Here is a 17632-nt window from a genome sequence, read left to right as displayed (position 1 = left end):
CCCTCTTATAATAAGCCACTCTTTACGAAATTGGCTTACATATTCAGGAATTTTATCAATTTTATTTAAATTAGCTGTCCCAGAAAAGTGTCCCGCAACACCCATTTCTATAACTACTCGAATGCTTTGAATCCAATGAACAATCATGTCCTTAGTATTACCCGTGAGACTTTCATTTTAGAGAGAGACTAGGACGAAGATAAAACAAAATTATTATATTATTGGTGTTGTAATTCTAACTTGGTGTAAACGTTTGTATAAATACAGGCATGGCTGGTCATGTACAGTGTTAGAACCAAAAATGGTTTCTTTTTTTCGGGTACAGTTATAAATACGGTTTAAAGGGACTGCGAAACAAAACGAAAGTTAAAAAAGGGTAAAAGCAGGATATAAGTAAGAAGCTATTCGTTAATTAACACTGGCCATTTAAGAGTTTTGGTGCCATGAAGTGATCAAATCTCCACGGATAACCTAACCTATCCACAACCTTGTAGCAAATACCTTCATATTCACTCCACTTATCAGGACATTCCAAAGCTAAAAAGGATAAAATTGAGGCATCTGTGACTCTTGTAACCTAAACAATAATGAGCAATTATTGGATGAGGCTGAGTATGACCTGAAGAATTATCACTAAGACCGAATCCAATAATAGTTTCATTGTTCCTTCAAAATAATTCCGTTAAAAAAGCCTTCAAACAGGCTAAAAATACTTAACTCGATCGATGTACATTTTAGGTGCCGGTCTTCATTTGCCCCAGTGTTTCTCGACAACTTCGGGGTAGTGTACAAAGGAATGTTTCAGTAGTCTGGCAGATATTCTTTAAATAGCTAGCAGATGTCATCCGTCAAGTTGTATTCTTGCTGTGTTTTTAGATAGTGGTTCGGCTATTTCTTCTTCGCGAAACATGTGAAATGTTCCGCCATTTTTTACTGCTCTACAAAAACAACTCAAACTCTTCCCAGGACTTCTCGGTTGCCGGTCCTTTTCTGGGGATTACTTTGTACTGTTGACGTCACTGTTCCGGATATCGCAAACTTCTTCCAAATCTGGTCAACGCTAGCTGGTTATGAAGAAATAATTAACTGTAGGATTTGAGCCAATCACAAACGTAGAAATGAACAATTATTGGATGATGTTATTGGGCAGGTCTTGGTATCTCTCACCACTTACACTTACCAAGACCTACAATAGATAATTCCGGATATCACAAAGAAAACCGAATAGTCTGGTATTTCTTTTATTAGCATATACACACTCAGTGTTCTTGGTGCTTTGAGCAATGTAATTGGTTGATATCTAAAGCTGTTTAACAATTATTGAATGAGGCTCATATGGTATATATTCTTCACATAATACGAATTAAGTCTTAAAAAAATACTGGCATCGACCATTGCTTTTAAACAGCAAACAGCGCGCGTGAAGTCACTCAGCTAGTTGTTGTAAAATTTTAAAAAGCTGACATTACTAAAAGATCAAATGGACATACTTACCAGAATAACGCCTTGTCTCTACCAAGAGGAGTGATACGAACCGTGCCATTGTGATCATTATGACATCAGGTATATGATTGGCTACATTTCACTCAACTTAAAAATTTCTAGTATAGACTGAAATGTCTGAAACTTTACGGGGTCAGATTACGGAATAGACCCTCGGACTTACAAGGGAGGGAAAGGGTTGCCACCCCAATGAGGTTTTTTGATATTTTTCCTAGACGATGAAACATCAGCACCTGACGTTTTCAGTAGCTGTTCGTTTATCCCTCGCGAGCATTTTAAGACAAGTTTAGTGATGGTCAGTTAGTATGGTTACGCGATATGATGTCATAAGTAGCAGGCGGTCAAGCAATTTTTGAGTAAAAATGCATGTTTTTTTAACTTTTTTCAACAATACAAATAACTTGTGGATGAAATGATACAAAGTGCGTATTATGGGTTACTTTACATATCAAGCACAGAAAATGACCATTTATCCCGATTCTACGTAATCTGCTTTCTAATTCTTGGTAAAATGCAAGATGGCGATTGCTCTGCCTGAATCACGTCAAACCTTTTTGTCAGGTCACCGCAGCCCAAACTTTTGGACTAGTCAATCTTGTTCTCTCTCGTCAAACTGTTTTTTTCGAGTGCAAGCATCCATTTATTGATAATCCGATGGACATGGCCGAGCCCACTGTCGCAAGCACAGGCCTGGGTTCGAAACCATATCCTAGCACCCTGCGGCGTATGTTCAACGAAGATCTCACTCGATTCGAGCAGAGTCTTTCTCAAGTACGCCAAAATCCAGCAAGAGGAAAGAAAGACGCTGGTGACAGGGTGAAACACCTCCGAAGCTAGTAAGAGGCGACAGGACATATTCAAACAAAAAGCATGGAATTTTCGGATTATCTTCAGTTGTCTTAGTCTCAGTGACTCTAATAACATTAAACCTATATTGAAGTTCGTCTAATAAATGAACCTCGAAATCATCAAGATTGCGCTTTAAACTTCTTACAATATTTTGAAGGAAAGAGAAGGTTGAGCTTGTTGCATATGAGATGGGTATTGCCAACTTATACCATGAGAGCATTTTGAAATATATTTTTCATAAGAATCTGTGTCGGCGTAATTGAGAACAATAATATTTACAAAGATTCTTATAGAAGGTAGGGAATTTTAAGATATATATAATCAAGAACATTCAAGATGACAGTGTAAGATAAGACTCGTCTGTAACTAAAACTTCCCGTCAAATTACAGCTCATGCATTTCTTACAATATTATTCTTCCCTATGAATGATCAGGAGCGCCCAATGCGAGCATTACAAATCTTGTGAAAATTTCCTTAAAGTCCTTCTTCATTATATCGTCTTGTCAACGAGTGCCATTTGAAAACGAACTGAGCGTGTTATCTTTTTTGCAGATCAAAGATGGATGTTCTTAAAACAATTATCACTGTTTCCTTGATCTTGTTCCCAGTGATATTAAAATCAGAGCAAAACATTCAAGGTAATGACTAGTATAATTATTGTAAGTGTAAATCAATTTCAAAACATAATTGTTCTTATTCTATCAACCTTAAATGGAAATTGGTTTAGCGATTGTATGTTTCAATTCATTCTCTGTATAAACAGGAAAAGTGTTTTTTGGTGCCCTTGAAAGCTCTTGTACTGGCGTCCCTGGTTGGTCAAGTTCCGGTGAAACCGCGTTGCAAACAAAAAGGGGTTTTCCATGTTTTTCTTGAAAACAAATTAACTGATAGTTACAGGGTGGTAACCATATTGATGTGCATCATGGGAGATGTGCAAATTCACTGGAATTTTCGTGTCTGCTGTGACAAACTGTGATAAATTTCTCTGCGCTGTGAAAAATGTCGGTGCCGAAGCAGGTTCAGTACAGAACCCAACTGGATTTTATAAGGGAAACATCATGAACTTCGAACGATAAAAGTTCAATTCGCTCCTCAAGAAAATCGCCTAGAAGCACTGAGAGCCTTTAAAAAGAAAAGTGGTTACATATCCAAAAGACGTCTTGTGAATCGATTTCGAACTGGTACAAGATTTGCTCGGTCCTTAAGGCCAAAAGATCTACGACAACGTAGACTAGTTTGAAGGTGACGATGTATTACGACTACGAACTACGATGTCCGGGACGAACCGGTTAGAGAGAGCAGTAAGTCTAGAGTGTAACGACATTGTTTCTTCGAAAAGAAATGTAAAGAACAAGTGCAAAAACCTAGAGAGACAACCCCTGCAGAGACTGCAATTATGTAGACGAAGATTACACAAGGTGGAGATCATCTTCTTACAGTGTATCTGATGAACAACAGAAAGAACGATTCCTAGGAAAAGGAGGCACCCTCGCAAGAGGTGAAGATATTAAAATTGGTAAGGCTTATTAAAGTAGTACAAACCAGCCTCTAAAAATGAGCCTAAGAAAGTCCTCAAGTGTAATTACTGTGCCAGCAAAATGGAAGCTCATGGCTTTTCAGGCAAGAAACTCGGCCCCACCTGGGGAACAGTACAGAAAGTGAAAGATCAAAAATCACTGTCAAGACTCAAAGATCGATCAAAGAAGTGTAAACAACTCCAAAAAGGGATACAAGAGAAACACTCAGATCACAAACAATCAAAATCATCCACAAAATAATTTGTACTGAGAGTGGAAGAAGGTGGTGAGGATTCACTATTATAAAGTTCTTGACGAAATTTGTGTACTTAACCCTAAAACTGTGATGACAAGAAAGCTTTTGCAAGCCTACTATATTGCTGTCCGTTAAGAGAAGGATTCCTGTTAGCTAACAGATAGACTCTGGTTCTGCATGTAGCATTCTCCCTGTGCGGATGTGTTCAAAGACATCAGTGGAGTCTATAATCTCAATGCAAACAAGCGTGCTCTTTTTAACTATGATGAAGAAACAATAAATTTAGACACTGGGAACCAGGAAAGTCTTTATCAGGAGTAAATCCTGAACCAACGAAGAAGTGATTGTTCAGTTCAGAATTGTTGAAAGAGACCTAGCAACCCTCATTGGCCTGAACGACTATGAAACTCTCAGACTCATTAAGGTCTTACGGAGATCTAGAACATTTTTGTTGTACCAGGGCCAGCTAAATCCTCTAACTGCTGGTGAATTGTGCCAACACCACTCCCCTTGAAGACCGTTCTGACCGGACGACTACCCTCAAGTCTTTGGAGAAAGTATAGGAAAGTCTGACGGCGAACTACACCTGTACACAAGTAATGATGTCATTCCACACAAAAGAGCTCTTAGAGAGATCCCTCTTTGTGTATTAAAAAACGATTTTGTCGCTGAAGTAAAAGACCTCCAACAGCAAGGTACACTTGAGAAACTGACTGATCCCACTGAATGGGTGAGTGCTCCTACAGTTGTAAACTGCAAACGTTCTGCTAAGAATGGAATTAGACTCTGCATAGGCAGTAGACCACTGAACATCGCACTCAAGCGATATGAGTATCCAAACTCAGCTGTTGATCATCTGCTTACAGAAATTGGCAATGCTTCTAGAGTATTTCTTTAGCTTTTATCAAGACTGCCTGTACCATTAGATGTAGGAAGCCCCTTGCTGACAACCTCTTGGGCGGATGAATGCCTTTGGCATCAGTGTAGCACCTGAAGAATTTCAGAGAATAATTGATGAGAATCTAGGAGTATTGGAAAGTGTAAAGGCTATAGTCGATGACATCTTGATCTGGGGTGATGACGACAGCTTTTGAAGAGGCAACAGCTAGCCATGACAAGAAATTGCTTGCCTTGTTAAAGCGATGCCAGCGGAAGAATGTTATACTTAATAAGGAGAAGTTCCGGCTGAAGAAGACTGAACTGTTCTACATGCATATAGGTGTGGCCTAACAGACAAAGGATATATACCTGACCCCAGGAAACAAGATTGTATTGTGTCCATACCTGCCCCAACCAACAACGATGAATTGAGAAAACTACTTGGTGATTTTCCCTACCTCTCACGATTTTCAGAAGATTTTTTAACCAAATCAGAATTACTGAGAGCTCTGCTGAAGAACAGCAATGCGTTTATCTAGGAATAAAATAAACAGAAAGCCTTGATAAAATAAAGACCCATAATTTAAACCCACCAGTGCTGAAATACTTCGAAGTGGGTGAACAAGTGGATTAGGAGCCTGCCTCATGCAAGGTGGCCAACTTATACACTTTGCATCGAGAGTATGAACTGACACTGAAAAATGCTACAGCCAAATTTAGAAAGAGAAGCAAAGTGTTGTATTTAGGCTCACTAGATTTCATACCTTTATTAACACTTATGAGTTGCAAAGTTACGGTCAATAATGACAACAAAAGCGTCTTACTGCCGTACTGAGGAAACATGTTAAAGGAAAGCTTGTTTGATGAATATACAGCGAATTCTTTGTAGAATCATGGGAAATGACTAGTATATTAAAGGCAAAGACCTCCTTATTGCAGACGCCCTGAGCAGATAGAACCGAAGCAAGCTGGAATAAGAGATTGAAAAAAACCAGACTGGTTCACGAAGATCAAAGCTTATAACAAGCTTATAACAAGCCATAGCCGAAGCAGCTGAGCAGGATACAGTTTTTACAGTTTGTAATCCACCATAATGATCGATTTGCTGGACATTATACAAACGAAAGGTTCCTGTTGAAATTTTACCCTGTTGGGACGTTAAATATGAACTGTCATTTAGCGATGGAATCGTAAACAGGAGTGATCGCATACTAGTCTCAGCGGCACTGCATGCGAAAGATCCTGATTACCAACTGAAATTGCGCATAATGGGCAAAGACTCAACCCTTAGGCGTGCCAGAACATCTTTATGATGACCAGGGATGAACAAGCAACTGAAGGAGTTCATTGATATATGTGAAGTCTACAACGCTTTCCAGACTAAGAACCAACAGTTCAAAAGCTGGGTCTCATATTTTTTAGTGGAACACTACCTGGTTTTAGTTGACGCTTAAGGACATGTCATCGCCTTGCCCCAGGGGTAGGACTCCTGGCAAACCAGCTGCAGGAGAATATGTCGGGAGATCCTTCTCAACCTTTGTGAAATCTACTGATTTTCTCGCGACAAATCGCAGAGGAGGAGGCAGCTTGGCCGAGTGGTTAGGCGCTGGACTTTCAATTCGGGGGCGCCGAGTTCAAGTCCCGCCCTGACCGCTAGCTGGATTTGTTCACAGTAGTCCCGAGTTCAAATCTTCGACCATGCTTTTAAATAGCCAGCTGGTTTGCCGTCGGCCAGTTTGGATTCTTAACCTGTTATGTTTGATTTTAATTATTTGTTTCAGTCATTTGCTCAACCCCACTAGCATAAGTGCTATAAATTAATACTGCCGAGGGTAAATAAAGAAACTATTATTATGTCGCAGTATAAAACTTTGGAATGCTGTCCACATTATGAGTAGTATAGGGCGCATAACGTAACCTACACCACTTGAGAAGCTATACTTAGAAGTGAAAAAAGGTTGGTACGAAACTAATACGATCCTAATATGCATAATGATATGAATCCCTCTACTTAGAAAACCAATTTAGAATATTATTAAATTCTTATACTCTGTAAAGCCTACGCAAAGACATGATGATATAATTATCTCTACTGGAAGCCTATTTAGAAAATTATTCAGTTTTTATACTCTCATTATCTCTTATATACCTAAACGAAGCCATCGTAATGTGGTTATCTCTACTAAAAGCTTATTGAGAATAATATCAAACTCTAATACTCTAAAAAATCTAAGTAAAAACATTAGCAAACTTGTGTTTCTAGATTTCTAGAGGAAAAAAACCTAAAAACTGGAGTCCTTAGCGCCCTAACTAAGTATTTATCTTAAATGTTCTGGCAATGTTTAAAGTGTTTGAGATGACCGACTTCTGCATCCGCTTAAGTACGCTCCGTGCTCCCGCTCCAAGTAGCTTCCTCACGGACTTCTCTAGGTGTTTAGAGTAACCACCCAGAACGTCAATTATTACGTTTCACTGTTCAACCCTGTAACCATTGTATCTCTGCTTCAGCTCCCACATCATGGGCCCATACTTGAGCGTCTTTTCCTCATCTTTCTTAACTCTACTCTCAATTGTGCAGACTTCTTTCCTCTCGTGGCTGACAAGTCGCGCGTCGATCCGTTTTGCTCTAACTTCGTTGTGCACTGCATTGATGGAAATATCCCAAAACGCCTCACTCGTGGTGTTCTGGTAGGCTGGTTTTGGCATCACCGGTGAGTACCATGGTGGAACCTCTTCTAATAACCCATGCTCTCGCAGGAGCTCAAAAAACAGAATCTTCAAAGCTGCATTATGCCTGTATAGGTACTTGGTTTGTGCCAGGGAGGAACATCCAGCCAATACATGTGAAACGCTCTCAGCTACCTTCCCACATAACCTGCATAGGACTTCGCCGTCGGTGGAGGTTTGCGTCTTCTCCTTTGTGTAGAGCTTTGTAGGTAACAACTGCTCATACAGTTCGTACATGCCCGCGATGGTATATGTAGGGCATGTAGCCCAACCTTTTAACCATGCAAAGCAGCTGGTTATGCTTAGGCTCTCATCTTCCCATCTGATACGGAATAGCTTTCCTCGCCACTTTTTGTCTTTAGCGATCTCCAAGAACTGCTTCTCTTGAGATTGCTTCAACAGATTCCCAGCTCTTGCTGCGGTCACCACCTTTCCTTCTGTTGTAACACACATGGGAATTAGGGTATCAAGCTGAACTGTGATGTTGAGTTCTTCAGCGTACTTAGCTGCTTCCTTTACAAGCGACTGGTGGCCTGATGCCATGGCGTGTTCTTCAAATTCTCTAACTGCTTCCACAGTCTGGTCCGAGTTCTGATACAATTTCAGTAGCGATTGATTTTAGTGATCTTGTACTCGTGTTCGACTGATCGCAGGCCTCTACTCCCTTTCTCCCTCGGTAGATATAACAAAGAAGTTAGGCTAGCTGGGTGCTTGCCACCGTTCTCAACTATGATCTTCTGAGCTGCTCTGTCCACATCTCTTAACTCTGATAGAGGCCAGTGCTGTGTCCACATTAAGTACCGCAGGACCGGGAGTGCATACTGATTAGTTGCCTGTACACGGTTACAATCAGACAGGGGGCTGGACCATATAATAGATATCCTGCGCAGATACTCCTTATTATTCTTTATTATTATTATTATTACTATTATTATTATTATTATTATTATTATTATTATTATTATTATTATTATTATAGAAACATTAGAGAAGAAAACATGCCCAGCATACTTATAAGTTGGGGCACGCGCGCTGTGGATCTGTTAAAGTACTGTTCCTGTTACTGCTGCCGATTAAATTCGGAAAACTAAATGAATAACTATTGTACTTAATAAATGTAAATTTAGTACTCTTAGCCAGTTCTTTTGAATGTAGTTCCGTTGCTCATTTTCATTAACCTAGGGAGGGTATTAATTTCCTGTCCTTCTTTGTTACTTCATTTTGCAGAGTACTCCAATAACATAAACCAAAAAAAGAACGAGATAAATAAAGAGCAGCAAAGAGCCAGGAAATTACTGGATGAATTTGTCAGAGAGATTGACGTCAGTTGCCAACAAGGTACGGACAGAAACATCCTCGGAGAACCAAGACAGCTAGTCACTTGCTGTAAACATTCCCCGCTACTCGGTCTTCGAGGATGGGAGAAAGACTCAAATAAGTAAAAAAAACGGTTTGCAAGACACGTATTTTTAGTTCATTAATCATTTGATAACTGACATACAAAGGGAACTGCCTTAGTGAATTGCCTCTTTGAAAGAGCGCATTTTGAACATTTGGTTATCTTTAATATTTTTGCTTATATCGACTTACGGGCAAAAAAAAGCTAAAATTGAGAAGTTTAAATTATTGCTTACGAAGGAGCAAGAGGAATAAGTTCCCTCTCAAACAATGCAGTTAAATTAGGGGCCAACCGAATATGCCCTGGTGCAGAAGGGAAAAAACGTTATAATCATCAGTCGTAAATGTTTCAAAGGGAATTAGTACATTGGTGCGAATTTCCGAACTGCACGAAGGATTTTCGAACTGGAAAAAGCTGCGCTACGATTCGATCAAGAAAGATCAACTTTACCTTAAGATTTTCACAATCGCTTGTCGAAATAATGAATGAAACTTGAATGTATGGTGAGAAGATAATAGTCTTAGATTTTCTCCTGGATGTAGGAACCGTACGTATAGTATATCTGTGCTTTGAGTTATCATTATTACTATTTTTAACTATTTTGTGTTGAATCCGATGTTACCTTCCTTTTACATCGCTCGTTTTATTACAGGTTCTGACAACGAGGATGAGCCAATTTTTGATGCATTTCTAGCTAGTTAGCGGAAGAACCGTAAATTCCAATTTGCATGTTTGTGTCTCGACTCAACCATCCCCTGTCTAAACCCTGCTCCGCGGTACCTGGTATTGAAAATTGTACTTCAATGTTAGTTCCCGCTTTTAAGGAGAAAAGTTGTCCCGGAAAAGTGGGTCACCCTCCCAACCGAGCCAACTTTGCGAGCCTTTACATAAGAAAAAAAATTGACCCCTTTTCACGAACCAATGCTCACGCTCACGCTCTTTTTGTCCAAAACAGCAAGACCCTTACAGCTATAGCCGAGCCAACTTTTGTTTGTCAAGTTAACGGTTTGCCAAGTTTTATAAGGAGATGTAGGAAATGTTGGCTCGCCGAGGGTAGCTCGGGTAGGCGAGTGACCCCTCTACCGACGACAAGTGTTTTTTCCGAATAAACAGGGCCTTAGGATCGTAAGGAGTACGTTGAATGGAATAGGCAGAAAACGGCCAATATAACATTAAGATTCATTTCGTCTTCTCAACTTAGAAATAACATGCAACTTTGATGCATCAGAGTGCGGTTTCGAGCAAGGCAAAGATGACAAGCTAAGGTGGACTCGACACACAAGTTCTTCCGGTAAAGGACCTCCCTCTGATCACACCACTGGAACCACAACAGGTGAACTCTTAACTAATTGCAGCTTGCCAGACTTTAACTATTAGCAGAGACAGTTACGGTTATTTAGAGCGTCCAGTCATCAAATTGTTAGACTAAAAGTATTAAACTAAAATTGGTCTTTTTTAAGCCTTCATATCTAAATCCGAATTTTCACTATCCTGGGTTATCTTCACCCAGCTTTGAGCAGTCCAGCCCGAGTGTATTGAATATAGGCAAGAATATCCACTTTCCTTTCTTATTCTGAAAGCAACATTAATATTTTAACCCCCAGTCCTGCCCCCCAAAAATAGAAACTTCCGTCTATATTTGAGTAACCCAAGAGGGAATAATGCAACATTATTGTTTCTTGAGTCACCACAGTGCAAAACGATAATAACAGTTAGAACAATAAAGTGAATCAATCAATCAATCAACCGAGCGCTTATTATTAAACTGACTCTGAAAAATGAATTACTACACCTGCATGCCTTTTAAATTATATTAGGGATTTTGTTTATTCTCTTTTCATACCTTATCTCCATATAGAGCGTTTTCACTCGCGTGGTCGTTAGCTGTTCAAATTTATTCCGAAAAAAAAAAGCGTTTACACCAACATAGCCGTTGTGACGTCATGTCAAAGGCTTTATAGCATTGGCGGATCTAGGGCCAGAGAGGGGCTCGGGAGAGGCCAGGGCCCCCTCCTTATTCTTTAAGCGCGACTGAGGCCCGTAGGGCCAAGTAAAATTATCCTCGAGACCGGCTGCCCTGGCCTTATTCTTAGGGTCTGGTTGAGTTTCCTGTATCCGTATCTCTTTGTAAGTTGTTACACATTCATTTTTTACAGTTATCTAGTCAACAAGAACTTACAAAATTGGACAGTCGGTCCTCAACCTAAAAACTACTGGTTAGTTATAAGTTGCTACCCTCTATCCATCTTTATCTCTTTAAAGGTTATTACATGTACATAGAAGCATCCAGTCCACATCAACCAGGTGATGATGCAAAATTGTACAGTCCTCCACTGAAGTTCTTTGGGATTATGTGCCTTGAATTCTATTACTATATGTATGGTGCAGTTAACGGAAGCCTGAACGTCACCATAAATAAAACAGAAGTGTTCTCTGCGAGTGGTGATAACGAATTCATGTGGCAGAGAGCTAGTATAAATATATCATCTATTGTGGGATTGCATTGGGTAAGCATTAATGAGACCACATCGATTTGTATCAAAACCGTCTGAAAACAGTTTTCTCTAAACGCAGTAGGAAAAAATGATTTTAAGAGGCATAAGGCAGGAATCTTTGACAACCTTTTGAGAATTTTCGAGAGTCTAAATTCCACAAATCTTACTTTAGACGGACTTTCTGTATTTATCAGCAAATCAAGTAAAACTATAATATTTCATCTTATCATTAACTATAAATTAAACACATACAAAAGGTAAGTTATATGTCACTCTAAAGTTCGTAAATGCAAAGAAAAATATCACTTAGCGTTTCAAAGCGGATGTGCTTGCTGTTTGTTTCAATTATTTAGTTCTTTAAACATTCCAGTTAATTTTTCATTTTTGCAATATTAATTTGTCTTTAAAGTCCATCATTAAAGCGACCCTTCCAGACTGATTACACTGTAATACCATGTTTTTGACAGGTAACATTTGAAGGCGTAGTAGGAAGCAATATCGCTGGTGACATAGCAATTGATGACTTCTCTTTTACAGGGGGGTCTTGTCCTTATGGTAAGTACTTCGATCAAAGGGTGTACTTTCACGTATTTTGAGAAGGAAAAAAGATTTCTTCACAACAATGGATAAAAAATATGTATTTGTTACGAAGTATTTTATACTTGCATTGAAACTGTTTACGGTTGTCTTTAAAAGAAGTGACAGAAGTATATCGTCGGATGACACTTAAAGGGTGAATTTATTTGTAATATGTGCGTATATCAGTAGCATTCTCCCGTTGCAATTTTTCGTTGCTTTTAAGCTTAAAACAAATTAAAAGAAAATAATTGAACGAGTAGATGCGACGGCTATACACGTTGTACGGAATACTCTCTCCCTTTCCGCAGAGGCCTCTTTGTGTCGTAGGCCGAGGCTGGGGAGAAGGGGAGAAGAAAAGGCAAGGTGGGGGGGGGGGGGGGGAAGGGACGCAGTCCCTCCTCCCATCGTCCACTGAGTGCTTGCTGGTTTTTTTTTTTAAATTATTATTTTTGACTAGTTAACGTTGAGTATCCTTTCTCGTGTCGTGAACAGTATAAGTTGAAGTTAGTTATTCATAGGCCAGAATTCGCTAGCTGGGGATTAATATTTGCAATTTTCAGGAGGTCTTGCACTCGAAACACTTGTGAAACAACACGCAGAGATGTCACTGTTTGTAAAACACGTTGTCCAGAAACAACATTTTCCTGTTTTTCTCTGACGCTACAGTAGACATTGCCTTGCCTAGTCCCTGTACGGCGTCTTCTCATGCAATCTCGGTCAAGGCATTTCGGTGGCGAAGTCGCTAGTCCCCGTAACCAGAAACGCATTAGCCGCGCGGAATAATGCTGCCTACGGACAAAGCAACGGTAGAAAGTCCTTCCGCACACTCTTTCGCTATCATTAAAAACACAGGAAACGGGAATTTTGTTATTGGCCGTTTTCACGCTAGAGCTAGAAATGGATTATCCATCTGAGACTAGCCTGTGTACAGTCGCGTCCTCCCTACAGACACCCCTTCTCTGATTTTTTCTGAAGGGAGGAGGCGACTGTACACAGGCTATCTGGAACAGATAATCCCGTCTTCAAAGGTCAGGCGGATTGTTCTTTCAAAATTGAAACTATTCCATTTTCAAATCAAGACTTATTACCTATCTGACGCGAATCATCGAACGGATAACACGTCTCACACGACTAATACTTCTCTAGTGTGAAAACGGCCATTTCTTTTACAATGAATGTCAGGCCCCGGCATATCTCTGGGCGTTCGCGCGTTTGCTTTTGCTTTTTCACAAAAATTATTTTTAAATTGACTATTAACCGTAACTGAAAAAAATTAACCGATAGCCGTAAAAGAGCCAAAATTTTAGCCGATAACCGTAAAAGCCACCACCCCATTGAGACCCTCGTCAAAGGCCCTTGAAATTCAATCCCCAAGTTAGCCATCGTACTAGTCTGAAAGACTCCTGCGTGTCTTAAATTTGGTGAGACCTCTAACCGTGCTGTTGAAAATTTGCCACAAAGAAAACTCTGAGCAGCGCACGATGCACGCGAGGAATTAATTTGATCCCACCGAACTTCGGCGAGCGCGTACTTCTTCGGAAACGGTACATCTTGGCACTCTCGAGTTCAAACCTGATTAATTACGAAGTCCATCTACTACCAGTGAGCAAGTGACTCGTTTTCATATCCCTTTCCCTGCAAATAACTCGTGTCTACGTTCGCGCGTACCCATGAGTTAAAAAGTGAAATCTCATACAAAACCAATCACTACTTTGCCAAATGTTTAAAGAACGACCTATTATTTCCTACGACACACGGTTTCACGCCGGTATAGACGTATAGCATGTCACCCCTTGTAGATTTTTACTAAAAAAAAAATTGACGTATCCAAAAGGCTGAAGTGGACGTTTTCCTCTGTCCAGTTAACCTCTCTTGGTTACTTTTTATTGTGCCCTGTAATCAACAGGAAAACCAAGTTCCCATTTACAATAAAAGCTTTGGTGATTTTATCGGTACTATATTGGCAAACAAAGGTGAAATAAACGAGCATGTTGCATAAATAATACGTAGTTAAATGAAATGAAATTTTAAAAGTACAATGAATGATGCATTCTTACGTTTTATAAGAATCAAAGTCTTGAAACTGGGTGCAATACGTATCAACTATTAATAATTAATAGTCCGGGCATTTTGCGAAAACAAATAGGTCAACCTGTCACTAATTTCAAAAGAAGGTTTTTTTACCCGTTTTTGACTCAGCAACATGTCCTCTACAACATATCAAAGCTCCCTGGAAATCGCTGTGGGGGAAGTTGCCAAAAACGGGTTTTATTAGAACCCCACATCTCCCCTAAAGCACGACATGGAAACGTGGCTGGATGTAATGTCTGCCTTTCGCGCGAGTTGTGTGCTTCATACTAATATAAACTAGCATACATTGAAAGATTTTATTAAAGTTACTGTCCAAAAATGTCTAATAAAGTGTATGTTGCATAAAATAACCGCTTCTATAAGATTTTTTTAATACACTGTACTGTCAAAAATTACATAGCTTACAGAAAACACCCATCACGTGGATGGATATTAGGGTACGTGCAGTATTTACCACACACAATTGCGTCTGCGGCTTTTTTGTAGCTAGAAAAACGGCAAGAGCCTGTTTAGTTTCTGAAAATTTGTTTCCTAATTTTACTGATTGCCTAAAGATTGAATTCTAACAAAAGACACAAAGCTGATTTGACTCTCACCTTGTCGCGTTTTGTTCGGATGTCAGTTTAACTTGTACAAACAGCGGAACTTTAAAAAGTCTTTGATATTATTAAATAATATATTTCATTTTTTAAGTTATAGGAAAAATAATTATAAGGAATGCAGACATCCACCGATAAGTAATGTCTCAGCCGACTTAAAGGCAAATGCAAAAACCAACATGGCAGTCTTTATACTTAATCGTTATTAACCCTAGGACGTACACTCAAATTCACACTCCCACAGAAGTACAAGTGGGGGGGGGATAGAGCCCTCCCCTAGAGTTTTTGGTATGTTCCAGTATTTCAAAACAGTGGAAAGCCTTTGACCTTCTTAACAGGATGAGGTATATCATTAATAGGTGGTGGCGCTCCTGGAGGCCTATGACGTCACCAACAATGGTGGCCATCTTAGCCGCCATTTTGGATTTTGCCAAGAACTGGACATCAGGTTAAAACCGCGAGAAATGGTGATTTTTTTGTGCTTGACATGAAAAATAACACATGAATAAGCACTATGTAGTCCTTGTAGAAGTTCTGGCTTTTTTACACAGGAACCATAAATGATAAGAGTTTCGCTACACTGTACATACGGGACGTTTGAATAACTGCATTTTGGCGCGAAAAGATTTCCCTTCACTTGAACTCTCTGGTCAATATGGCGGACAATGTGAATGATAAGGGTGACTCTAAGACAATCCAACAGATTGCGAAGGCTGTAGTAGCAAACTTAAACTTTATAAAAGGAGAAGCATTAAGGCTTCTGACAACAAATTCCTCTCAATTTACTTTTGAGGAAAACATGAGTAATTTCAAAACACGCCTGCAGAATAGAGATTACCCAGCTTAGACTGCAAAACAGTCCGTATTTTTGCGTATTCAAGTAAGCGCGAGCAGTCAAACAAAAGGTCTGGAACGAGGCTGTTTTGCAGTCTAACCCGGCTAGAATTGTAGAAAAACACCTTTCAGGGATTAAATTTTCTGATAGAGAAATGTCGCTAGAGAAACAAAACCGCACCTAAGAAAATACTGCCCTTTGTAACACAATACCATCCGGCGTTGCCTAGCCTAAAGGACACACTCATGGGGAAATGGCAATTATAGAAAATCAACCGCAACTGAGAGAAATCTTTAAGGAGCCCCCCATCATCTCATATCGTAAGGGAAAATCCCCAAAGGACATCCTAGTTAAAGCTAAGCTATGAAGGCTTTTATTCATCCGCGAACTGCGGGAGTCATGTAGGCTTGTCAACACTGTTAGCAGAGTTGACAAAGTTTTCTCGTGAGCATCAAGTCGACGAAATAAAAATTCAGAATTATCATATGATGCTGAGTTTAGATTACTTTCTGATGCCTCTAACAGTCTAACCAGTCTAACGAAAAACTCTTCGTTGTTCGGTAGCCATCGAGCAGCCATGACGATGATCACATCAGAGATGAGGAAAGCTCAGGTTCCAAGCCTCCCATCTGTAGACTCGTACCAAGTCGTTACTCTGTTCCTGTGTATTTTTACTTCCGCTTCGTTTGGAATTGAAATTTTGGTTTTTCGAATTCGAATATGTGACGTGACTTTAAGTTCAAATTAAAGGTTTCTTTTGGAATTTTACGGAAGATTATGGTTGCATTGTTGACGATTAAGTGGCTTATTAGAGAGGAGAAGGTGAATTGAGTTCTAAGCATGTAATTTGCATTTTAGTTGAAATGGTGATTTGAACTTCAACATCCGCGATGTCGAGTTTTCCCTTTATAGTTTCAACTTGTTCAAAGTAACTTCAAGTTCGAATGATGCTATTTCGACTGCGTTCATTGCGATTTCAGATTCATATGACGAGATTTCGACATGGATATTCTAATTTTTGAACTTCAAATTGTCTTTTATTTTCAATTATTTTTGCCCGCAAAGGTACGCCATAATATGAGCTGCTTTGACCGGTTGAACTAAACTGAAACGCTACGATGAAACAAAAGGAAGTGTCCGCTCATTTCTTTTGCTATTTGACAACGCTTTTTTACAGTGTATTGAGAGAAACTGTTTAGCCGTCGCACGCAGTCAGATCAGTCAGATCATTCTAAGGGTATTCAAACCGTTTCATTGACAGCTAGCGATTCTTTTACGGGAGTAGTCGGCTTTCCGATAGCTTAGTTATTCCAATTACTATGCCGCGCATTAAAAAACTGGGCACTGTAAGTACATGTTGCAAAAGACGATAGCATTCTGGGCAATGAATCACTTCTAAAGCCTTTTGAAACAACAGGGAACAAAACTCTCTTGGGGAGAGGGGATGAATTCGTTTCTACTTACCCCTACCAGGAAAGAATGCAAGGACGTACGGAGGGACGCATGGTGACGTCATAACCAAATTTCTGGCATCGACAGTTTTCTATTTTCTCTTAGGTATGGAGCTCCACGCTCGCGCGCGCAGAGGCTCCGCTATTAACTGAGATTTACCGACAACCGACATATATCGAAAATGTTAACCAACTACCGACAAACTAACTGAATTTTAACCGACAACCGAGAGGTGGACCCCCCTATTCAGACCTTCTTAAAAACATGTCAACAATGGGCAGAGGTTTTCTGACAAATCCCCTCGACCGGGGCCGACAATTAAGATGACAAATGCCCAACAAAAGCCCGGGGGGAATGGACACGCTTGGAATTGATTGAGCCATTAACTTAAAATGCCATATGGAATAAAGAGACTGAAGGAAAACATACCCTGGATGGCACATTGGCGAT

The 17632-nt window shown here is 39.8% G+C and overlaps 1 protein-coding gene across 1 annotated transcript in view; it reads left to right on the top strand.

Annotated features, from left to right (window-relative positions):
* The first annotated feature begins 2516 nt into the window (after positions 1 to 2516).
* LOC140949480 (uncharacterized) overlaps positions 2517 to 17632 on the top strand; it is a 29106-nt gene continuing 13990 nt past the window's right edge. Inside the window, exons 1-5 of the mRNA XM_073398639.1 lie at positions 2517 to 2991; positions 8960 to 9070; positions 10333 to 10464; positions 11394 to 11638; positions 12094 to 12181. Coding sequence (XP_073254740.1) covers positions 2913 to 2991; positions 8960 to 9070; positions 10333 to 10464; positions 11394 to 11638; positions 12094 to 12181 — 655 coding nt within the window. The 5' untranslated portion in view covers positions 2517 to 2912. The remainder of the gene's footprint in view (positions 2992 to 8959; positions 9071 to 10332; positions 10465 to 11393; positions 11639 to 12093; positions 12182 to 17632) is intronic.

Source organism: Porites lutea, chromosome 10 (genome assembly GCF_958299795.1).
Source record: "Porites lutea chromosome 10, jaPorLute2.1, whole genome shotgun sequence".
NCBI classification, from domain to species: domain Eukaryota; kingdom Metazoa; phylum Cnidaria; class Anthozoa; order Scleractinia; family Poritidae; genus Porites; species Porites lutea.
This window is presented reverse-complemented; position numbering and strand designations above follow the sequence as displayed.